At 32.2% G+C, this 26,305-nt stretch overlaps 1 protein-coding gene across 1 annotated transcript in view; it reads right to left on the bottom strand.

The window, feature by feature from the left end:
• Nucleotides 1–6,887: 6,887 nt before the first annotated feature.
• Nucleotides 6,888–26,305, bottom strand: part of LOC134282936 (carboxypeptidase N subunit 2-like) — a 29,212-nt gene continuing 9,794 nt past the window's right edge. The window contains exons 4-9 of the mRNA XM_062765357.1: nucleotides 23,386–23,457; nucleotides 13,331–13,402; nucleotides 9,580–9,651; nucleotides 8,052–8,123; nucleotides 7,325–7,396; nucleotides 6,888–7,122 (exon numbers count right to left, since the gene is read on the bottom strand). Coding sequence (XP_062621341.1) covers nucleotides 6,888–7,122; nucleotides 7,325–7,396; nucleotides 8,052–8,123; nucleotides 9,580–9,651; nucleotides 13,331–13,402; nucleotides 23,386–23,457 — 595 coding nt within the window. The remainder of the gene's footprint in view (nucleotides 7,123–7,324; nucleotides 7,397–8,051; nucleotides 8,124–9,579; nucleotides 9,652–13,330; nucleotides 13,403–23,385; nucleotides 23,458–26,305) is intronic.

The raw sequence follows: 26,305 nt of genomic DNA, 5'->3' as shown, positions 1-26,305 counted from the left end.
TTTCCTTTCCAGCATTTAACCAGTCCGCCTCTAGTATTGAATGATGATGCAAAACACCGTAAACTTGTCTATTTTAATCGATAAAATCTGCAGATTACCGTATCTAGTTAAGAATATATGATCCCGTGCATTTTTGTACAGCACACGAGGTTTGATTCCAAAACATGATAAAAGTCAGGCATATACTGATTTTGTTTTATTTTTAATTACCATAGAATGTTGTCAATGATCATCACTATATATTGTGTATCACTCAATTTGAACTGGATCAGGGTAGCTCGACTACCGTGTGAGATAGATTCGACGGGCATAATTTCGCATACTGCTTTCTTATTCAAAATACACAAGTACACAATAATTTATCTTGTAAAAAAAGTGTTTTGTGTGTTAAGTTTGTTATATAACTACAATAAGCCCTTTTTTCAAATTGAAGATATCGAATCTACTAATAAGAAACGCGCACGCCTGATTGGACAAATAAAATAAAAATGTAATATGAGATACCTTTTAAGATTCATTTCGGGACGATCAAAACAATATTGATTTCTAATGTCTAATAATTCATGATAAACCACCAGCACACCTGAATTTTTCTCATTTACAGTAAAATATTAAACATATTAAATATAAAACTAGATGCTGTCATGAGACAGTAATACCCGCACTAAGGTGTTTGCCTCTAAATGCACACTTCTTCATATTGGGCTTTACCAAGGAAAAAGTCAATATAATTCAATAATTTACATATTACATGTTTTATCAAATTGAGCATAATATGCTCAGGTGACCATGTGACCCATGGGCCTCCATCTAATAAGTATTTCATATCCTAAATTCATTACTAGTCTGAATTAAACAACAGAATTAATTAATGATGTAAATAAGGTTTGATAAAGGGGGGGGGGGTTATAAATTTTTGGCAAATAATTGGAACATTTTAAATCTATTTTATCATATCTATAAATCAACAAATAATATTATTCAAATTAGTGTAAAGAGTTTTTGATGAATTTTTCAAAATGTGCAAAGTTTATTTATATTTGACAAGGCAGTTCTAAACTTCTTGAAAGCTGCCATATACATGTATACACAATCAATTTAGTCAACCCCCACCCCTCTCCCATCAACACACACACACAAACACACCTAATTTGCCTGTTTTTGGAAATAGGCCTAGATGGAAAGTTAAGATAAAACATCTTTCGTAAGTTATAATTTTCAATTTGTTCTTGCACTATACATGTATTTGAACACCTGCATCACATTGGGCTTCCGTCACGTACCCAACTTAAGTACTAGTTTTACCATTGGCATTATCATTTTTAGATTTCACTGCACGTGCAGTAGGCTACTAGTGTGGTATACACATCGTTGCATATAGGAATTATTTCATTTTGTGTTTTAATTGGATTATATTTCATGAAGATTACAGGACCTAAATAATGACAATCGGTAAGTACAAAGTTTTGGTATAGATTTGGGTAAAATAGTCTGAAATGCAAACGGTTAGGTTCAAGTTTAAAGGATCAAAGGTCATCCGATGCTTTGACATTCTGAAGAGTTATCCCCCGTTATCAACGTTACATTTAGTTACAAGATCCAGAATTTTTTTCTGGGACTGGGAGGGAGGGGGGTTTCCAGACCAGAATTTCCTGAGAAGCTAAAAAAAAAAAAAGAAGTTATGTTTGGGTCTGTTTTCTAAGGTGGAGGGACACTTAGGGCATACAAAGTCATTTTTATTTCCTCCAGTATATATTATAGTCCTGCAAATTCCAAGGGGGGGGGGGTGAGAGGGCGATCAGCCAATCCACTCCCTGTCCCTGTAATGACAAATGATCATGTGACTCCTAAATAGTTGGAAAGTTTTTCCATTTGACTCTCCATAATTTTGTTTCTTGTGTTATTATGTTATGTAAATTTAATGGTATAAAGGTTATGAATTAACCCCTGGAGGTCATTCCCACTCCTAATGAGCTGGAAATGTTCACAATATGACTGCATTAAATTAAATAAAAGTGCATCAATGATAAGATTACTTGACATTTTTTTCATGAATTTGTGTCAACTTATCTTCTGGCGGCGGCCTTAAGAATAGGAATGAAAATCATTCAGAGATGGACCACATTAAACTATTTGTATAATTTTTTTTTAATGTAATACAAGTAGTAGTTTGCATACATAAACAAACAGGGGTCTGGGAAGGGGTGAGGGGAAGGATCGAGTTAATATTTCTTTATGTCTTAATGGTTGAAAACTCCTAAAATGAATGTTGACCTCAAATCTAACTTGTCCTCATTATTTTTCAAGTGGTGGTGTCTCCATATGAGTGAAAAATTCCTGAGAGGGATGTTTAATAACAAACAAAATGACATAAAAACACAATATTGATTTGCGTTAAGAAATATGCAGGGGATTTTTTCCATCATAAATCTTCTTCTCAAGAACAGCAAGGGCATTATTGTCCCCCGTTTTGGGGAAAGGGAGGGGACGTTAAATCTCATTTGTCTGTCAGTTTGTACATTTTATTGACAGCTTTAACCTTGGTCATAACTTTTGAATAATAAGAGATACTGCTTTCCTATTTCACATGTACATTACCACAAAACTTTCTAAATATACTATGATTTTTTAACCCAAGTGAGACCTTGACCTTAAAGTTTTACCTACTTTCCAAAAAATAACATTTTAAATTGATCAATTTGAAAGAGAAAAGAAAGGGCATTCAAATTATACATGTTTATTACATGTGAAAAGACTTTTCTAAATATATCATTACTTTTGACTCTGTGACCTTGACCTAGAAGTTTAACCTACTTTTCAAAAATATTATATTGTATATATAAATTTTGATTCAAAAGAGATATGACTTTTATATTTGACATGTACATTACCTGCAACAAAATGTTTCAGAACATGCTATGATTTTACCCCTTTGACCTAATTTTCAAAAATTGATATATGATATGGGTGCATATTCAGTGACATAATATGCCATAAATTATGGCATCCCATTCACTAAAACACAGAAAGCAGAGGACCACAATTCTTTGAATTTGCTTGTATAATCTTGATAGATGGAAACATCGTCATATAATGTAGATTCAAGTTTTTTTATGCCACACCATGATTAGGAATACATGTATAGTTTTTGTCATGTCCGTCCTCCACCCTTCCATCTGTCTTTCCATTGGGCTCAAAGAAACTTTCTAGATATTTTTATCAAAGTTCATATGTTGATGCATACTGATGTAAATATCCAACTGCAGCAATATTTTTTGACTTTGACTTTTCCTTTGACCTTCACGTAACTTTTCTTTAAAGAGGCTGGGTGGTTGCGGCCATTTTTAGACTATTTTGATCTCCTTTAGAAGAAGAGCTCCATATAAAGGTATAATAAAAATGATAAAATGATCAAATTTTAAAACTAAAATTTATGAAATTTTTTTTTTTGCCAAATGATAGTTGACGGCTTAAGATATCATATCCCCAAATTTAAGTTATAACCGGTGGTTAATAAAAAAATAATTTGTTGACCCCCTAGCCTCCTTAAATTACTGTTTAGCTTTATTTTAAAGAAACCATTCAATTTGTGTAATGAAACTTTACATGATGATACATACTTATGTAAGCTTTACAATACTTCACTCTTTTTTACCTTGACCTTTCCTGTGACCTTGACCTCACTTTTCTAAAATTAATGTCTAAATCAGTTTTGAGTAAACAATTCAAAATATATTTATCAAACTTCATATGCTGATACATACTGCTGAGAGCTATTAATACATCAACTTATTTTGACCTTGAATTGGCCCTTACCTTTCCTTTGACCTCTCTTTTCTTAGAAAAAGTGTTAAGGTCAGTTTCATTAAATCATTCAAGATATTTTTATCAAACATAATATGCTGATAACTTCGTCAAAAACTTCACCTTGCACATTCCTCTGACCTTGACCTCCATCCTTTTTAATTTGTATTTTGCTTAGTTTTAAAGAAATAATTTAAGACATTTTTATGTTTAGCATGCACTTATACATGTACATAATTTGGTGAGGATTTATAATCTATATCAAATTTATTTAGATTTTAGTTTCAATTCTAAAGAAACTGTTCAAGATATTTTCAACAAACTTAATACGCTAATACAAATTTTCCTGTAGCATGAGTAATATACATCCAGTGGGACATTCATGTCCTATAGACATATTTCTAGTTTTTAAAATCATAACCTCAAAGGCTAGGTGAGGCCACAATTAGACATTAAACATTCCAAACCTTACTGCACATCTACATGACACCACCAACCATCTCCTCAAAGATGATTAGACTACTGTGTAAAATGTAAGAGGAGTTCAGGGAAGACGGGGCTTTTTGCATAAAAAACGTCATAAATCGACCCCCAATTGACCCCCCGGCGCAAAATCAAAATTCCGAAACCTTACTGCACATCTACATGACACCACCAACCATCTCTCCAAAGATGATTAGGCTACTGTGTAAAATGTAAGAGGAGTTCAGGGAAGACGGGCCTTTTCGCATAAAAAACGTCATTTTTCGACCCCCATTTGACCCCCCGGGGCAAAATCAAAATTCCGAAACCTTACTGCACATCAACATGACACCACCAACCATCTCTCCAAAGATGATTAGGCTACTGTGTAAAATGTAAGAGGAGTTCAGGGAAGACGGGCCTTTTTGCATAAAAAACGTCATTTTTCGACCCCCATTTGACCCCCTGGGGCAAAATCAAAATTCCGAAACCTTACTGCACATCTACATGACACCACAAACCATCTCCCCAAAGATGATTAGGCTACTGTGTAAAATGTAAGGGGAGTTCAGGGAAGACGGGGCTTTTTGCATAAAAAACGTCATTTTTCGACCCCCATTTGACCCCCCTGGGGCAAAATCAAAATTCCGAAACCTTACTGCACATCTACATGACACCACCAACCATCTCCACAAAGATGATTAGGCTGCTGTATAAAAAATAAGAGGAGTTCAAGGAAGACGGGGCTTTTTGCATAAAAAACGTCATTTTTCGATCCCCATTTGACCCCCTGGGGCAAAATCAAAATTCCGAAACCTTACTGCACATTTACATGACACCACAAACCATCTCCCCAAAGATGATTAGGCTACTCTGTAAAATGTAAGGGGAGTTCAGGGAAGACAGAGCTTTTTGCATAAAAAACATAATTTTTCGACCCCCATTTGACCCCCCGGGGCAAAAACAAAATTCCGAAACCTTACTGCACATCTACATGACACCACCAACCATCTCTCCAAAGATGATTAGGCTACTGTGTAAAATGTAAGAGGAGTTCAGGGAAGACGGGGCTTTTTGCATAAAAAACGTCATTTTTCGACCCCCATTTGACCCCCTGGGGCAAAATCAAAATTCCGAAACCTTACTGCACATCTACATGACACCACCAACCATCTCCCCAAAGATGATTAGGCTACTCTGTAAAATGTAAGAGGAGTTCAGGGAAGACGGGGCTTTTTGCATAAAAAACGTCATTTTTCGACCCCCATTTGACCCCCCGGGGCAAAATCAAAATTCCGAAACCTTACTGCACATCTACATGACACCACAAACCTTCTCCCCAAAGATGATTAGGCTACTGTGTAAAATGTAAGAGGAGTTCAGGGAAGAAAAGTGTGACAGACGGACGGACGGACGGACGGACATGAGTAACAACAATATACCCGAACTTTCTTTAGAAAGTGCGGGTATAACAATCGATAAATCCTTCCATCTTCATATTTAATCTTACTTCCTCTCTATCTTATAAGCTATAGAATGCCTATTCAACTCTGCAAAGAATACCAAGTATCAAGGAAGCAATTTTGTTGTGCAAAATAAATTTTAATAAAAGAATGATAAAAGATCATTTCTCAAATTTTCGTTTTATTACCATGTTTGGTAACAGAATATAAAGATAACTATAGCTCTTTATTCATGGATATGTATTCATGAATTAAAGATGAATGATATTGAATAAATATTGCATGCAGTTGAGTGCAAAATTTGAGGATTTTCACCCCAAATCCATTTTAAACCTAAGCGCAGCCGAGGTTGACAATGGTTTTCGAGTGGCAAAAATTTTCAATGTTAAACACAAATACATGGAATATCTATCATATTATACTGAATGCTTTATACATATTACAGTGAACTGTACGAATACAGTTTTCACAGTCAAAATTCTTTTGGAATGTCACCTGTCGTCAAGCAATGTTGACTTGTGCTCCCCTGAAGGGCGATGCTTTGTTATACAGCGGGTAATAGTGGTTTTTAGGAAATGTTTCTCGATAATTCAAAGTAACCAATTTCCATGAAAGTAAAATATTTACAAAAACACATAAGTAAAGTAGTTTTTAATTTACAACATCGTTTAATTTATTCTTATGTTTCATTTACTTTCCGCCTCTATCAACATCGATGCTACTTTATTTTGAATACCTACCCGACTTTTCAACCTCAGTTGAGTTCAAGAAAAGGTGTCTATTTGGGATAGGTTGTCTATGTGTCTATTAAAGGATATATACCGTCTATATGTCTTATAAAGAATATGTTGTTTACGTGTCTATTATAGGATATGTTGTCTATGTGTCTATTATAGTATTTTTGTCTATGCGTCTTCTATAGAATATTTTTTCTACTATACTGAAAATACTGTAGAAACACAATATTTGGTGGACATTAAATTTTGTTGATTTGTCATTTAATAAGGTTTCCTGGACATAAAATTCGGTTGTTTCGAAATTACATGTAAAACAATGCAAAATAGAGTCCCATGAAAACAATTCGTTTGGGATTCATTTTCGTTGATAATTGCTTACAAAGAAAAAACTAACTTTGATCACCCACGAATATTTCTGCCTCTACTTAAGTAAAATAACCATTTTACCTGTCGTTTCCTTTACTGGTGCTGTTGCTGTAGTGACGTCACAATTCATGTCCTCTGAGGAGAGATCCTGCAACAATACTCCCTTCAATTTACTGGGAGTTGAACATTTCGGTTCAGATAAAAATCCTAACGTCAAGTTTCTTGATTGGGAAAACCTGACAAAATCGGCTAAGATGCAACCACAGTGCAGAGGATTATTATTTAAATCTCTACAAAAGTTTAAAAATTTAATATGCTCACATAAATATTGAATTAAAATAATATCTCAATCATTTGAAAAGTCTAGCATTTGAAACCAACAAAAAGCAATTAAATTAATATGTGAATACAAAAAAGAATATAAACTTTGCTAAGCTTTTCGAAATCAGTAAGACTGGAATGATTGACAAATTATATATATTGTATCCTTACAGAATCTCCAATTTTGAAAGTCCCAGGAAAATATCTTTGTCCAATATGGTAATGGTATTATTATCAATGTACCTACAAAAATATTAAAATAGTTTTTATTAATCGACGATAAATCTTTTATAGTCGTGTATTCAATTTGGCATGTTATGTTAAGTAAATGATAATGTTTGAATGAATATTTTACCCTTCATATTCGTGGTATTATGAATTGATTTATTCAAAATGAAATAATACAAATACAAAGATGCCGAAAACATAAGCTGAAATTTTACACTCTTTTTGCATAGTTGGAAAATATATTGCTGATAAACGTACGTTTAAAAGAAAATGATGAATCATTGCATTTTTATTAAAGAATTTAAAATCCTAAATGAAGTTCAATGTTTATTTTTGCTCCCTATTTAACATAATACCATTGTTAAAGTCACAAGGTTAGGTGTGAATTAAGCTTACAAGAAATGAATTTGAAATTGAGTCAAGGGAATACCTGCCCCCTCTTTGGTTTTTTACTTATCTTAAGCCGTTGGAGTTTACATAAATGTCTTCTTTTGCCCACATAAACTAATACTGAGTTTCAGTATCCCGGTCTTGTTAGTGTAGTAAATGCAATACATTTGAGAACATTTCTTGTGCTCATTAACTGATGAAAAACACATATTTAATTCATTCATATATTTATTTCTGGGATCTGACATATTAAAGCTTTGTAATGTTACAGGTTACTTACAGTTCCTGCAAATTTGTTAAACCATGAAAGGCATTGCTCTGAATTATGCTTATCTTGTTGGAATCTAACAATCTGAAATAAATTTTAAAATCCCTATACATACTTTTACTTAAAACAATAATCAGTCTTTTTACTCGAATGTGGCTAATCACCTTTTAATATTACATTATTTTGTCAAAATTACAACATGAACAACAACAGGAACAACAGCCGACAAACAGCTGACTTTGTATCCAGGCGATGAAAACGTGATCATGATCATCTATTGACAATTTAGACACGAATGCCTTATGCCTTCGATATTTATTTAGTTCTCCTCAAAATGAACGTTTTCCATTCATAATTTTAGCAAAAAAAGCAAATTTTAAATATTGATGTTTTATATAATGAAAAGAAATAAACATATTATATAACATCAATTTACACTTTGTTTTCAGGACAAGTTAGACTACAAATATTTTCATAGGTACAGTCTTTGTATAATTTTAAGTTGCAATATTTTAATTTAAGTTGTAACACGTCATTTGATTGGATAAAAGATTCAATTAATATTGTATAACAAAACTTGCCTACGTCACGATAAGTTAAGTCAATGGCGTATTACTCCTCTTGACGTTAAATTTTAAGATATGCTTAATTTGAAGCCATATTTGGAGGAAAAACTGTCTCATTGTCTTCACGGAAATCAAAGTAAAATATTTCGGAACAAAACTCAGCAGCACGCAATTAATCAAAAAAGCAGAAAAGATTTCACCTTTTTGTGGAGAATAGCACATTAATGAAATCTGCTCTAGAAATCATAGAATTCCTAATTCAACAACAATAAAGGCAGAAAAACAGCCTCAAATCAAATTTTCTTATAGCCATCCAAATTAAACAAGCTTTTCAAAAGTTTTTTGAGGTTTGTTATTGAATTAATCAGTATTCCTGTTATTAATGAAAATTTGTTTTTGGGGAACGGGGATGGCTGGGAGGGGGGATAAGGGTATTTATGTGACTTATTAATGTTATGTAACTATATGTTATACTGTTTGATATTTGCTGATTCCCCCCTTTGTTTGTGAATCCAATATTTCGCCAATTCTTATTTGTAATAAATGACATATTTCATTCTCAGGCAATTGTTCTGTTGTATATGTCAGCTTAAGCAAAAACAAGCTTCCGTGAGCTGTTTGGATGGAGAACGGTTTGAGACTCAAAGAATTATATGTACACAATTAGACGTAGTTCAACAACAATAAAACCGTTTGGGAATAATGTAAAAGGCAATCTTCACCTTCGTCTCAAAGAGAAATGCAATATACATTGAAAATAATACGGGCAATGTCCTAGCTATCAAAGAAATATTTTTTAAAAGAATTTTTTAAGTAAAATTGAAATAAAACTTTTTTTACGAAGAAGAGAAATGTCTCCATGGAAGCAAATAGTAGATGCTGGTAGGAAATTATTGACCAGCAGGGACTGTGGTAGACACATTAGAAATAAACTATTGACGGTTTCTGTTACAAGAAGTACTAGACATACTTACAGGAGATTTAAATTGTGTAAGCTGGCGAAGGCATTGTGCGGTATCGTAGTGATTATGTTTCCGTTTAGATATCTACGAAACGAAAAACAGAAATCCAGTTTAGATAGTCCTTCTACAATATATATCCTATAAGAAAATTGATCTTTAAAAAAAATCTATTTTAAAACGATGAATGAAACTCGTAATTTTTCAGAGCTGTACAAGCATCGGATTGAATACTTTCAAACGTAATTTTGATTGTCTATGCCACTTGCTTTGATTTTGAAATGTAAATTTTCAAATAAATGAGTTCTATTTTTTATGTAATTAATAAAATGTTAGAAATATAAATGCAGTATAATTACTATGCAATGCAATTCATTATTCTTGATAATGTTTTTGAGCATGCAATAAAATGTCATTCCTATAAAAATTTCACAACATATACAGTTTACATGTATATACAAAAATATGTGTATACTATGCAAATATAATATATGGCGACTTATCATAAAGTTGTAAACCCATACCTCTCTTTCTGTATTTTGCTTAAGAATTTTGCCATTTATTATATCAATGCCTACTCCATTTAAATTATTTGAAGTGAATGTTGTCATACAATACATGTATATACCGTTACAGCTTGTAAATCAATAAACGTGTTTCATATTCAATGTCTATAGGGTGAATTCACCATGCATCGGATACCCTTGTACTTCAACAAGTTCTAGCGATATCGCTACCGACGGAAAATTATCAAAATGGAGCTTAACATTTAGTTTGTGATTAAAATAACAATTTAGGACACAATTATATGTCATTTATTGAGAAAATATCCCCCAAAATCGAGTTTTTAGAAAAAACTGAAAATTCACCATGGATCGGACATTGTTCACCATGCATCGGACAGACGGTATGGAGACCGGAAAAACATCTACCTTTATCACAGTGCTTTAAAATCCTTGATATGGATATATTTTCGTCTTTTATCTAAGAAATAACCCTAAACTTTAATTTAATCGACGATATTATTGCACAAATGTAGAACGATTCTCGAGACCTCACTCTGCCTTAGAAATGCTTTAAAATGCTTATAATGCCGTAATTCGCGCCTTTTTCTCATGGTTTATCATACTCTGGTTTGTAGAAATAAATTGAGTAAAATTCCAGACGTCATATATCGATAACTTGTATTTTGACTGAAAATATAGAGTTTTTATTTTCTTTTTCCGCAAAAAACAGCTGTCAGCTGGGTTCTGTATGAAAATGGTAGTGCTTACCTTTGCATCGAAAAGTGTCCGATGCATGGTTAATTTGTGTCCGATGTACGGTGAAAATAGCATACTAGTAAAAACCAGCTCTAATAAGAATTAAACAAACATTGAAGTGAAATTTAATTATAATTTATGTAAAATTACCAATCCCTGACAAAATTCACCAAAGTCCGACTCGTTCCGTGGAAGTCGAATTTAAAAGAACGATAACTCTAAAAATTGCAAAATCATAAATTTCGGGTTATTCCCCTTTGATGATGTAAAATATGACGTAACTTCAAGGCCATTTGCGGGGTATTTTTATCACAACATGATAAACACAATCGATATCATTAAAAATTTAAATCTTCGTCTTTATGACAGAAACAAATAAATACACAGAACTCTTAAGTTGAAAGAGAATTTATTGCCTAAAGTTGTCCGAAGCAAGGTATGTGTCCGATGCATGGTGAACTCACCCTATATTATTTACTAAAATTAAGGACCAATGGTATATAAAAATTACGTGAAAACCGAATTAAACAATTTAAAACAAACGACCTAAACAAAAACAATAGCTAAAGTATTACAGCGAATGTTACTCTTAAGAAAAGATTTCAGGAGAGATTATATATCATGTACCCTTTCATGAGCATACTGGTAATTCCTCAATCAGTTTCAAACATTATGGTAAAAAATTTATAAAGGGATCCAACAAACACCATTACGTTTAAACTCGAATGGGATTGATCATAAACATGTAGCTTTGTTAAATTATCAAGTATTTAGAGCATTATGTATTTGTTTTAGCCTTTGCATTAGCTATTGTTGTTAAATAAAATATTTATTGGATGAATTTCATTTGAAAGGCATATGCAGAGCCAGCAATTCCAATCTCAAATGAAATGCTTATAAAAACAAAACAATCTGAGAATTGAAAAATTGAAAGCAAAGAGAATATGGACGCTTGAAAATATCTAAAGGGGAACCAGGGTCATGGCGATCTTCAAAGTTGAATTTGTTTTACGCCGAGTCATCAGTATACCTGCCATATGTATGATGTAGAAAAGTTGAGACGGAAATTTAAATTATAACAATTAATTGTTTGTGTATCAGCAATTACTTTCAATAAGAAAAATCCTAGCTTTCAATAGGAAAAAATCGAAATGAAACAGATATCCATATCTCATATTAAATGAGACTGAAAATGTTTCTTATTTGAAAAAAAGTTTGAAATATATTCCGTTTCAAAGGAAAACAAAAACTGATTTGCTGATGAAAAAAGCATGATTTGAACCTAAGAATAGAACCTCAAATTGCTGGAAGATCTCGTATAAAAAATGATATATGTTGTTATGAAAAAACAGAAACATCATCAATATTAGCATAGGTTTTGTGCAGAAACAAATTGATTTTGAATGGACCTTTATCATAAAAAATGCTATGACAATATACGTATTTTTTTCTTTAAGGATAGAGACAATTACAAATGCATATATATTAATAATTTCAAAAGATATTGGCTAAGTGCGAGGAATTGTTTGTGTTAAATATTGAAATCTATCAGTTAAGCCTTTTCTCTCCAAGTAGATTTTACATGCTGCGAACTTGACCTTTTACACATGTTCCGATATATTTCTTCATAGAGTTACCAGGAATATTAAAAATCAAATTCTTGTGTTTGTGACGCCACATTGTATTTTCTCCTCTCTACGACACATACATCTACATGTACATTTGATAAAACGAAAATCCGTTTAACTCTTACATGTACATGTAACTAATATTGTATAGATATTTATGATAAGAAAAGAGAAATTCTGTTGTAATCGGAAAAAAATTCATAATAAATAAAAAATGTTATTGAATAATTATCAGGAGAAATATTCCTCTTCCGTATTTGTAAATATTCGATGAGCTTTGCTGTTCATAGCTCAGACGGGCTTATATACAGTCAATAAGGTTTAAGTCGTATTTTAAAAAGTCTTCATCATTCAATGACACATCAAATAATCAGAATTTAAGCATAGGTTTGAATGGTATTAGGTTGTAGACATCAGGTACACTTACAAACAATCATTGACTTTCCATACTTAAATTTGTACATATTATCATAATAATAATATTAAGAAATTGAATGCAAATTGTCTTCAATATTAAGCTCACTATTACTAATCATAATACAAATTACATTAATAAAATCAATTTGTGATTGCTACAGAGTTTTGGTTCATCATAGCTATCACAGTAAAACAATATAACTCCAGGTATGATATTATTATCACAGATAAATACTGATCTCATACCCAGATCTTATCATATGTACAACAAATTGAAATAAAAAAGAAAGTTATAGTTTTCTCAAAAGCCAAATGAAAAAAATCTAAATATTATGAATTGCCCAAATGTTAAACAGAAAATTAATTATGATCAGATAAGACATGACCCTATAAAATCAAGAGATATTTGATCAAGGTACTTAGAGGAGGTATACTTACAAGTGATGAATATATACTTACAGTTTCTGTAAATTTGGCAAACCATTAAAGGTATTGGTCTGAATAGTGGTTATCTTGTTGAAATTTAACCATCTAAAACATATTTTTGATATAAACAAATTAAAGTGCCTTTGTTTCATTTATAATAATTCATACAAGAGTCTTTTCTACAGAAATTTTAATGATTCCTTCAGAATAAAATTGATTATTGGAATTGGAACACAGTAATAAAGAGGGTTTCAAGCCTTTACAGAGCACTTGTACTGTCCCCTATTATGTAATCTGACAGAATTTTACGTCACAATAGAAAAAGCGACGTCATTATTTTGCAACAAAAACTGCAAAAAAATCTATCGCGCACTGACTGAGTTACAGGTGAATCTTTTGTTTTACATGTATGTCTCAGAATTTTCTCATTTGTGCTTTCTATATATTTTTTTTTCATGACTATACATGTGTGTTGTCTATTTTATAACATATCTGACTCCGATTGTTGTCAAACTACATGTGCATTACACATTAAACGACCTAAGAGTGTTATGATTAAATACACAAAATCTGTCAACACTTCGACGTTTATTCTGTTCCATGTACAATATAAGTTTTCAGTTAAATTAAATAAAACATGCAACTGTTGTTTAAAATTCAGATTTACGAATCTTTCTTATTCAACAACGACAAAAAATTACATGCAATGATGATAATGAGTGTAAAAAAATATTTTTAAAAAGGAAGGAAGAGTAGTTTGAAATGTTTTTTTTTTATCCGAAGTCTTGGCGTAAATTGATTTGACTTAATCATATGTCAAGAAAACTGCACAGGAATTTACACCAATCAAACTGAATGATAGAATTGTTTAACCACACCAATGCCAGATCTAAATCCGGGGTATTTTTTTTTCATTTATTGTAGACACAGGACCTCCTGGAGGAAAAGTGACACTAGTTCAGCTAACAATGCTACATTAATTGAATAGACGTCTATCCGACATTCTCCTTTTTCTTAGGTGTTGAAAAGATCGATAACTTGTTAATACTGTTGTAGCCCCCCCCCCCTTCCCATCACCACCACCAAAAAAAAATATATGTAATAAAGCATATATAGAAATAAATACATACATGTATATCTTTTTACAAAATTTTGGAAGTTCTGAAAAATACCGTATTTGACAAGCACACGTACATTATTTATTTCACATTCAGAAAAAAATGCAACCCCCTGTCTCCGTTTTTTATGTGCATGATTGTAATCACAATATTTGTTCATCTGAGTGTAAATCGAGTGCAAATAAAATACATTTCCAAAATATTTTAATCAATTTGGATTTTCCCGATCTACTTCTTAATCTAACGTAGCAAGAAGTAAATGCATGCTCGTAATTTTCACCAGGAAGATCACATGCATGCAGGTGAACATAACCTGATTTTTTTCACACAACGCTAGATCTTGGAAAATGAGAGAGCTAGGAGTATTTTTTATATTATAAACACTTTTGTCAAATGATTTGAAAAGCGTTCTGACATGTTTTTTTAAACGTATGTACATGAGAACATAGTCAACCCGTTATCATTTTAGTAGACCTGGATCAAGACAACTCTTTGGCACTGTAGGCACGTATGCAAATGTGAAAAGATGGTTGGCCCCCCAACAACAGTATAATAGAGAAATAATTTGGAAGTAAAGTTTTGATTTTTTTTTTTTTTTTTTTTTTGTTGTCAACTTTTTTTGTGTATGTAAAAAAATCTTCTCATTGAGATTCCACTGTAAATGCAAATGTGAAAAAAAGAGAAATAATTGTAAAGTTTATTTTGTTAATATATTGAGATTCCACCAGCGTAAAATGATGAAAAGCGTATAAAAAATGCAATTTTTAATTTGCTGTTCAAATTATTATCCTTTAACAACGTTTGTAATAATAAATGATACAGAGTCTCGGTTTAAAGTGCTTAATGAAAGATACAAACAAATCATTAAATGAATGATGTTGACACTATACATAATTATGTAAGTCTGAAAAGCTCCTAAATTTTTGCATGTCATTTAGCATTGCGGTGATGTAGGCCTATATCTTATTACTTTCCATGTTTTTGAGCGGTCACCCATCCAAGGGTTAAACAGGCTTGCCGTTGCTTAACTTGCCTGAAAGAGAGACTAAGAGAGAGACTCGACCGCATCGCTAGAAAAGCTAGCTTACCAGCGAGGAAGTATACGTGTAAGTTCCCTATACTAGTTTACTGTCCGCTACAGATGTCAAACTCAAAAGTCGGATATATCTTGTATAAAAAAAATGTTTCTAGCAAACTTCGGAAATATCTTGTATAAAAAAAGGTTTCTAGATAACTTGTCCTCTTTTATCCTTAGCAGTGAAACTTAAGGTGATGACCCTTTCTCAATTTTTAAATTTAAATAGATTAAGTGTTTATGTTGTTAAACGTCCATCTCGAGAATTTTTAACTCATAAGGAGACGCCGCCATTTGCCGGTGCATGAAGAGCTGCAAATATTCCTATAACCCGTACTTATAGGGCCTTTGAGCAGTGAGGGATCTTTTTCGTGCCAGCACTTATACTGCGACATGGGACCGCGGTTTCATGCGATGGACCGGTCTCCAGGTAAATTTAACTAGAAGAATAAGACACAAAAGTAACCTACTTAACCCCCCCCCCCCACTTTCAGAACACTTGGACTCCTTGTAAGTTGGTAAGGATGGTCAGACGTTCGAATATTTGATGTTAATGTAGTGACAGAGAATGGCCAGAGAATCCTCCCGCTTCTGCACACAACGGAACTTCTTTGTATGAGTGTAAAATGTTGGGTAGACTGGGATAGAATATATATTACTAATATATTAGAAGCATTTTATTCGGAAGACAGTCCAATGTGCAGAATTCGCACTTGTAACATGTTCTCTTCTCTATAAAATTTCTTTATGTGTTTATTTTTCTATGAAGACGGTAATCAAATGTTTTACGTTTGTTTCTGAATGGTTCGAGGACTTTAAAAGCTGCTCTAAATAGGCCCCTGACTTACACGTTTTTCTTTGTCTCTAAAATATATATTTTTTTGCTTTTGACTAACTGGTACATTTTCAGAGGATCTTCATGATATATATTAGTGTTGACCTGTGAAATTTGCCTCATAAAAACCTGTTGTTTTGTTGTTGTTTTTTTTAACTGTGACATTTATGTATTTTAAACTACAGATCGGATCGCATAACTGACTTAAATATTGAGAAATTTTAAGTCTAACTTTCACTTTCATAGATCTATGCGTAAAACACAAGAGGATCGACTCTCATAATTTTGTTTGGCAATCTATTAGACTACATGTACGTGATTGTACTGTAGAAAATATACATTTTTTTTTATAAAGCTGAATAATATGCCTTACCCTTTTTCTCAGTATTTCAGGTCATGTTTTTATTATTTATTTCATAATTTGAAATCTGAAAAGTATACACACTTTTACTATTAATAAATTACAGATTTAACATGTATATATCTAGTCTAAATTGCCTTTATACTAGTACTCTTATATTTATTCTTTCATTACCCCCTCCCCCTTTCCTTCTAATATATTTTAACAAATTAGGACAATATTAAGAAAAGAGAATGCATATGTAGTTGAGCATTTATAAAAAAGGATAATTGGTACTCATTTTTTTTTTTACATTGAAATACCATACTTTACAAAATCCTTACGGCGCGTTCATTGATAAAAACGCAAGCCCGTGTCCCTTAATGCTGTCTCTTGGTCGCTGTTTTGAAGGCACAGGTTGGACAAGTAATTAACATAAATTATCAAAAAATATAAATTAATGGGAACTAAAATATTTTTTGTTGTTGCTAGTTTTGAAAGATTTGGGCTGAACTTAAGCGGTAAAATTAAAAGTGAATTTTTCTTTATAAAAGACCTTTCAATTATTTGTGATGTTTTCTCTAAGTCAGCGAATCATAGGGCTATTTGAACTCCATTGACATATTTTTAATAAATATCAGAAAAGAATGAACTGAACTTTTTAATAAAAAAATATATAAATTACAACAAATTAAGCACATATATAAATCGAAACGGCAATACAATACCAAGTTAATGCGTATAGGTAATTCATATTTTTATTACCTCGAGCCCGGCGCTATAACGTCGACGTCGCTACAAGAGAAAATTTTATAAAATACGACGTCAGCTGTAAAAATAATGCATACTTTGAATACCTGTAAATCCGTAACGGAGCAAGATACACCTGTAATATTTACAGGTTATATTCACCTAAGGTTCTACATCATTTTTCAAGAAAAAAGTCATTTTCGAAAATTTTTGACATAAGGGGGGGTAAGAGTGAAGGAAGGGGGGTTGCAGGGAACTATTTTAGAAGAATTTTTCTGTTTATTTTTAATCTTAAGTGTAAAATATTTGAAACTAATTTTATATATATTATGGTACAATACTATAGACAACGGCGTCTGTAGCGTAATCGGTAGCGCGTCGGACTGACAATATTGGGGTCGTGAGTTCGCTCCCCGGTATGGGCGTTGTCGGATTTTCATCAGAAATGGAAGCCGTGCACTATTTCGGCATATTATGCTTACGCTATATAAATCATTTGAACACTATACGAGAATAGTAGGGTATGGGTTATATAGAGACAAACTGACAGAAAGCATAATAATGAACAATAACATTTCTCTCCTTTTTGGGGGGTTTTAACATTAGCTATGATGGTTATAATAAAAACAGAAAATTCAACAGACTTTTGTAAATTTATCAGAGAATTAGTAGATAATATAATAAAAAAAAAACTGAAAGGCGTTAATAACAATCAACTATCTAAATTTTATATGAATTCAACAAACATAAATGCACACAGTATCAAATATGCAATATTACACCAATTTTGTGACAGAATTAAATACACACTTCCTGACAATAACATTATCTGTAAACATAGATGCTTTGAAAACATTTCAAACATTTGTTAAGAGGTTAGTTCAATACATCAAAGTAATCATTTAAAAGATACGAAATACACTGTATTTATTTATTTTTAAGTTAACTTAATAGTAAATCTTTCTTATACATAACGAAAGCAAAAATTGGAAAGATTGCAACTGAAAGTGAATAATTATTTGATGGTCAACAGACTCTGACTTTGAATATCAACTATTATTTCAGAAGCATTTTAAATAAGTAAGATTTAATTGGAGTACCTGCAGGAATCAGCTTATCTAAACTTGATGGTAATATTCCAAAATGGAATGATTAAGATCTTTTTGCAATCAATTATTTTGATTTTAAAGACTAGTCATGAGAAATTATAGTAATCTACCTTTTTTCCTCTCCTTTATGGGAGAAATTATAATGTGATATAGAGGCAGGCTTACATGTACCTCCCTTTACGGGCTGTCCATTGACCCCCTCTTTTCATACTTACCGGGTATAAGTGTTTAATATATAGTCGAATCTCATTAGATTATAAGATAATGAAGGTCACATATTAAATATCTCAATGCTGATGAAATTAAATATCAATTAATATGGAGTTAACTGAAATCAGCAATATACTAATAATTTAGAATGAGTTGTCAGTTTCTCTCTGATTATGCAGGTTGCTTTCCTAATCTTTACACAGGTAACTAAAGCTAGTAAAAGTAAATTTTTAAAGCAATTTCTGGATGTTTTGAAATAAAAAAATATACAATAAACTAAAACATTTTAAGACAACAAATCAAAAAAGATAAATAATCAAGTCAAAATATTTCAACACAAAGTTTCATATATACAATGAACATTATTTCAAAACAAAATGATGTAAATGATATATATATACTCACCGTCAATGAAAACGCAACACTGTGATTTTAGGATGAAAAGTATATACGGGTTATAACTATGTACCAAAACAGTTAGGACATCTTTTACTTTGCCAAATCAGTTATTTAATGGTTGAATGAATTTCTTTCCACTACCGGAAGTTGCTTTTTAGCCCTCTTAACAGAAATCTCATTTTTGCATTTTTAATAAGATTTTTAACAATATTTCGGGTTTTCATGGTTTTGCAGCTGTTTATCATAAGTATTGTACTAAAATCCCGGGAAAAAATCCTTCTTTCTTTACCGGATGTGATGCCTTTATTTCCTCAAAATGACTGATTTTCATTGCTAATGCTGGAGATTCTCAAAATCAAGAAATAAAGAGCTGCAGATGCAAATGTACACTATTTAACGACTCATCAGGCTCATGTTTTTCAATAGCATAAAAAACAGTTTCTTGACCGGAAGTCCAATAGTTACTACACTACGCCAAGTTAGATAAAATTCGATCGCAGTATCTGAACAACAGGCAATTAAAAATGCCCAAGGATATTTCGCTCAGATAAAGACATTGATTAACCTAATGCATGGTAGAAATCGGACTGCGTACATGTTTGTTGTACATGGCGGACTAGCATGTTTTGATTAAATGGTCGAACGGGGGGGGGGGTGGTGTTTTATTTAAATGTTATCTGTTAAGAGGGCTAAAAAAAATCAACTCTCGGTAATGGAATGAAAACCATTCAACCATTAAATAACTGATTTGGCAAAGAATAAGATGTCTTAACTTGTTTGGTACATAGTTATATTCCGTATTTAATTTTTCACCCTAAAAGTAGAGTGTTGCGTTTTCATTGACGGTGAGTATATATATATAAAAATCTCTAACCGAGCTGTGCTATAAAAATTCATGCATCTAATTCTAATTCAGCTACAAGTATAAACAAGTCACTTTAAAAAAATCAATAAGTATGCTGGATGATCATGATCATTAAACTAATTTCTGAGAGTTTTGTATAAAGTCACAGATAATGGCTTTAAATATAATGGGTGAACACTTGCCAGCATTTCATTTTCAGGTGCATCTATTGGTTCATTGACAATTCAGCCTGTTTAAAGCCTCAGCAATTGTGATATCTACAATACTGCATGAGGTTGATTATAAAGTAATTACATAAAGACTTGAATTACATATATGATAAGAATATTGACACAAAAATTGTTATTACATATGATCTGAAAAAATATTAATCCTTATACACTGTAAAAGTTTATACTCTCATGTACTCCAGTATTGTTCTGCAGGGACTAAATGACACAATACATGTGCGTAACATTGATAACCTTACAATATTTGTATACAGCAATTTGTTCATGAACAGATAATATTCGGTGAATTAACTTCATACAATTATAGAATACAGTGTTGAACATATTTCAAAGACACCAATTACTTGATGCAAGTGTATATTTCTAGTACAAATCTAATCATAATTTAGCAGAACTCATTGATTTCTTTAAATTAAACTTTGTAAACAATTCATGTAATCTTAAAATATTTTATGTATATTCAAAATACCATGTTAATGATATTCATGCATCATTAAAGAAAAGAATCTCAACAGTAAGGGTAAAAGTAACTCACAAACATCAATACAGTATATATATAATTTATGAATATTAATTAACACATCATATAATGATCATCATTTTTGACATGAATGATTAACTGCCTTTGATGGTACATGAATTTTCCTTAACAATTATTTTGACCATTTATAAATTGTCTTTTGAAAATTAATCCACAATAAAAAGTCATAATGAAGGATTCCTGTTTAGTCCAATTGTTTGGTGATCAATAATGAGTTGTTTGCAAATTTGTTTAGGCTATTCCATGCATGCATGCATGCATATACAAATAGTTTAAAGTATACACATGCCTCAGAACAAACAAAATTCTACATCAAGTAATTGGTGCCTATAAGATACTTTATACGGGGAAATATTCGCCCCATTGTATTTATCCCCCTGTCATCCACCTTAGAGGTAGACATATTTATAACACAGAATGATTTCTTCAATAAAACTCTGACTGGCGAGAATTTAAAACGTTGCAAAATTGCGTGAAAGGGTGAAAACACATCCAGGGCGAATATAACCCTATATACAGTAATCAATGTACCAAATGTCACTAAGTGACACTGGCACATTGGTAGGTGGGAGATCTAGAGGGGACAGGATGACGTATCTCCCCCAAATAGATACTCATGCGTCCCATATTTATGATTTAGGAAGTATATGTACAGTAAACCATGTCATGGTCTGACCAATATGCCTCAATCACATCAGTTTCACAATGAGGGAAGTTTGTGAAAATCAAATCGAGTTGTGAACCTGAATCATGAGTTAACTTTTTAACCAATTCTGTGCATTTTAAATTCAACTTCATAAAGTTCAGAAATTTTTTGTGACTTGTAAATATATATTTATATATATATATTTGTAAACAAATCAAAATTGAAATCTCTTAGAATTATCATTTTTTTTTTCTCTGTGTTTACAAAAGGTTTTAGTGCAACATAACTTCACGTTCAAATTCTTTAAAAGAACATGCTGGGAACTTGTATAAAACAATTATCTGCACTTCTCAAAGATCTCTGAATTTTATTAAAGCTATATGATGAATTCAAGCAAAATTAACTGAATTTTGAGATAAATGTCATCAAATGGTCTTCTTTAACGTATAATGCTGTTCCATGATGAGGACGATTGCTGTCATTTCTCTTTTCCTGATTAAACAAAGCCCAGTAACTTTCCATCATAAAATTCTGATCATCATTGATGGTTAATCTTGTTTCTGAAAACCAATAACATTTGATGCTACAACATTGGGTTCATCTTTAATTTCATCGAAATGTTTGTGAAGAGATCTTGCATTAAATGATCACTTTACATTCATCAGAAAGAATTCCATTAACCATCAACTTTCAAATGCCTTTTCTTTCTGGCCCACTCAACTCGTTTTTTTATGTTAACATCTCGGATTCGTATGTTTTTTTTTCTTACGACTCGTCTTTGGTATTTAATTCGGAACAATCATCTTTTTAAATTTACTTTTGAAATAGTATTTCCCCGAAACTGGTTGAATCTGGCAGCGATATCTTTCAGAGGTTCGACGCGATGAGTTTTTAGTAACCTCAAAATGGATCGTTCGCCCTGCACACTAAGTTTTTTTTTTCTGTCCGTTCTAGGCTTATTTTCCATCGAACCCCTTTCCTAATAGCGCTTTATCACTGCACAAACTGTTCATCGGTTTAATCCTAGGCACTTTCTGATGGGTTTGTTCCACGCTGAAAACTGTTTACGAACCTTTGTTTTAAGATTGCTGATAAATCTTTCGCTTTTCCCATTCTCTGTTTACATACGGAATGACGTAATTTATGGCATCATAAACATAACACGTCATATCTTATTATTACATAATACGTCATTTTACTCTGTCATGTGCCCTTTTTATTTAAACATGTATACTGAGAGGAGTTACAGGTAAATAAAAGCGTCAATTTCCTTTTGCAATTGGGACGCCATTTTGTTTATCATATTATGACCCGCCACTGTACGTTAAAGGGACTTTAAGATTCGTAAAAGAACACATCTTCAACTCTGAAAACGAGGCTGAAGTTCAAAATTGAAAACATTCATGTTATCGTCGGACACAGAATGGAAGCTTGTTTTTTATCGTCTCATCCTAAAGATCTTGACTTTCATTTCTAATACAAGTCGCTTGACAAACTACTAATTTTTATGTCTTATGTTTTTGGGACGATCCTCAGCATACCCTTTTCTAGGCTGGTGTTTAAGTTTTTTTTCTAAACTTCCACTGCGAATAGTGCACTTACCTTGATTTTTCTTGTAATGTAGAGTCAATCGAAAAAAAAAATCTTAATTCTAATTTCATTTTCAGTACAATCCGCTTTGGTTTTAACATATGTCACTTTTATCTATAATAATGCTTTTAAAAATGGAAAATTTATATATCAGTCAATTTAATTTTGTGTATACTCTGTCTTAGTTTTGGTTGAGGTACTTTTAACATGAAATTGTTCAAATTAGTATTTCCAGATGAAATTTCAAGATATTACAGAATAAAAAATACAGGTTCTCATTTCAACAAAAATTTAAAGCTAAATTCTTATCTATTAGTATTTTAATATGGTATCCGGATAGAACATTATAATATCTCTACATACTTACAGTTTTTACTTACAGTGTATCTAAATTTGACAAACTGTCGAAGGCATTGTCTCCTAAGGTGTTTATCCGATTCTGTTGAAGATCTCTGAAAATTGTTTCATGAAATTGTTATAAGAGATTTACCTACATAGATTTCCATAGTATTTTAACTAATTAACTTATAATAAGTTTGAATTAATCATAAATGTTTGTTTTTAATTTTGATTTTCTCTTATAAAACGGTTCATATGATGTAAGGAGCCTGCGCCAATTAAAGTATCAATTAACCCCCACTAATGGATGGCTAATTGATATGCACTCAATCCGTGTTTTGAATGTTGTAAATCACTGCAGCGACGTATCTAATTTTTAGGTTAAAAAAATACCATTTATTCTATCGCAAAGTACTTGACACTTTTAACACTTTAAAGTGAAAGCTACAGGTCCTTCGCAAAAGACTTTGAACCGAGGCCGTGTGTCACATAGGCGTAAGCACGGGAACCTTACTTTACTGCATAATGGCCCTGATTGCTGAGTAAGGATACAATTTTGCATCCAATGTCGGCATATGCTGATGTCTCTTTATGAGTTAAATATTTTCGAATTGGACATAGTAACAACATACCATCAATAAGCCTGCGTTTATTTACCGTTTATGGAAGCTTAGTCGGTAGAGCGCTCGCTCTGTGATCGGGAGATCGTGAGTTCTAATCTGGACCGCGAATGACCGGCGTCGATAAAAAAAAATGGATAAGAACTGTTTGTTTCTTCGCCATGCGCTCGGCACTTGAAGTGGAAGTTGCGAGTCCTTCGGATGAGATCTTAAAAACCAAACTCCTTTTAAGATACCCAAATTCTATAACTATATGCTGGAGCTGTAATTAACGCAATGGTATTTTTCTACACTTTACATTTATTATGTTATTATGCTGTTCGCCCTCACGATGTGCAACATAGTCAGCAGAAATCATAATGGACATGATCCAAGTTTATTATCGTTAGCATGTGCATATAATTGAGGCGTTATTTTGTCATTGCCTTGATAAAATAATTCTTTATTTATAAAACATAAAAGTTATGAATAAATGTTTTGAAAAGTCGCTATATACTTTGACTAAATTTTGGTTATGATCTAGGTTTTAGTTTGTTTTAGTTTGTTTTTCATTTCTTATCAGACATATTTATTAATTTTGAATTTCATCAAAGTTGTTGCATGAACTGCTCCCTAAGAACAAAACCGATTAAGTTTGCGGATATGAATTACAGTGCCAAAATGTCACTTATATTGTACGAAGTTTTTTGAAAAGGAGATTTTTTTTAATACTAAATGAATTAGAGTTTCAAATGACACAACGAATTTTTTACTCTGCAGATATGTTTTGCTAGAACATAGGGATTGTCACTTGACTTGATATTAGCATGTGAATTTAATTTCTTATTAGCGTCGAGCCGGTGTAGAGGGGGGGGGGGGCTTAGTCAATCAAGGTATTTAACCATGAGGCATAGTTTTTACCCCCTCCTCCAACCACCAGCATTTAAACACGCACATGTTGCAGTGCAAAGAAGGGGAAGTGTAGGGTTTTTAAAAAGTGGTACTGAGAGAAGTTTGATAAAATTTTCACTTTGATTATATAATGTTTTTATCGTTCATTGGTGAATTTTATTTCAGTTAGGTAATTCACATTAAATAATTGGTTTACGTGCCATTTCTGTTTATCTATCTTCGCAAGCCGTTAGCTAATGAAGATGCTGTTTCTTATTTCTAAACCTTTGACCGTTCATGGTAGCCTAGTGGTAGGTGTTCGCTTCCTGATCGGGAGGCCCAGGTTCGATTCTCGTTCGCGGCGCTGCGTCAAACCTAAGACGAAAAAAATAGGTACTGACTGTTCCTTCGCCAAGCGCTCGGTATCAGAAGTGAAAGTCACAGGTCTTTCGCATAAGACCTTTAAAACGTGATCCCGTGTCACGGTATGCACTGGAACGATAACGAACCCTAACTGCTCAATGGCCCTGAGTGCCGAGTATACATGTTGGTCTAAATTTGAAGCCCTTCACCAGCATACGGTGACGTCTTCACGTGAGTGAAAAATTCTCGAGGGGGACATTAAACAATATACAATCAATCAATCAATCAATCAATGTACTTCAAATTATAACAAGTAAACATTAATGTAACCATCAATTGTCGCCCGGGAAATATATAAAGTAAGCAATGGAAATGAGTCTTGATCATCAAACCGCTTTAGTATGTGTGAAACGGCATGCGTCTAACTGATGGCGACGATAGTCGAGAGTATTTTGAAACTTACAGTCGGATAAAAATCAAACAAAAATGATACCATTTTGAACTTGATCAATTCCTCATGTAAATGTTGGCTGCATAAGATATAAATTGAAGTTAGACACATGTATCACCTATATTCAAAAATGTATTAATTTTCAATTTTAGAATATAAAACAGGAACTATGCAGAGTGCGTTTTTATGCGAGAAGTAAAATTCGATATTCTAAAAAATGGGATCTGTCGTTTTTTCGATAGTATATGATAAGCGACTTTTTATATTAAACATGTAAAACATATTTATTTTTACATATTCATTTTATAGAAGTAAATATAATTTAGAAAGGGAAAGAACATTCTGATTAACAACATTTTCAATGTTTAGAAAACCTTTAATTCTGAATAACTTCTCCCACCCCAATCACCATGCACCAACACTTAAACTTATATGTAAAGAGCAGCCCGGTCCTCCGGGCTGCGATAAAGAAAAGTTATAGTTTTATTTCTCAAAAGCCAAATGACAATAAATGGAATTTAAATATAATGAATAGTAGGCCTAAGTATGCCCAAATAATAATAAAATATAATTATATTCAGATAAGACATGAGCATATAAATAAACAAATAATTGATCAAGGTACTTAGAGGAGGTACTTACAGATGATGGATATAT

This window comes from Saccostrea cucullata, unplaced genomic scaffold (genome assembly GCF_032062105.1).
Source record: "Saccostrea cucullata isolate Sc308-1 unplaced genomic scaffold, CSIRO_AGI_Scuc_v1 ctg3557, whole genome shotgun sequence".
Taxonomy (NCBI): Eukaryota; Metazoa; Mollusca; class Bivalvia; order Ostreida; family Ostreidae; genus Saccostrea; species Saccostrea cuccullata.
The sequence above is the reverse complement of the archived record's forward strand: the minus strand, read 5'-3'. Positions and strand labels throughout refer to the sequence as shown.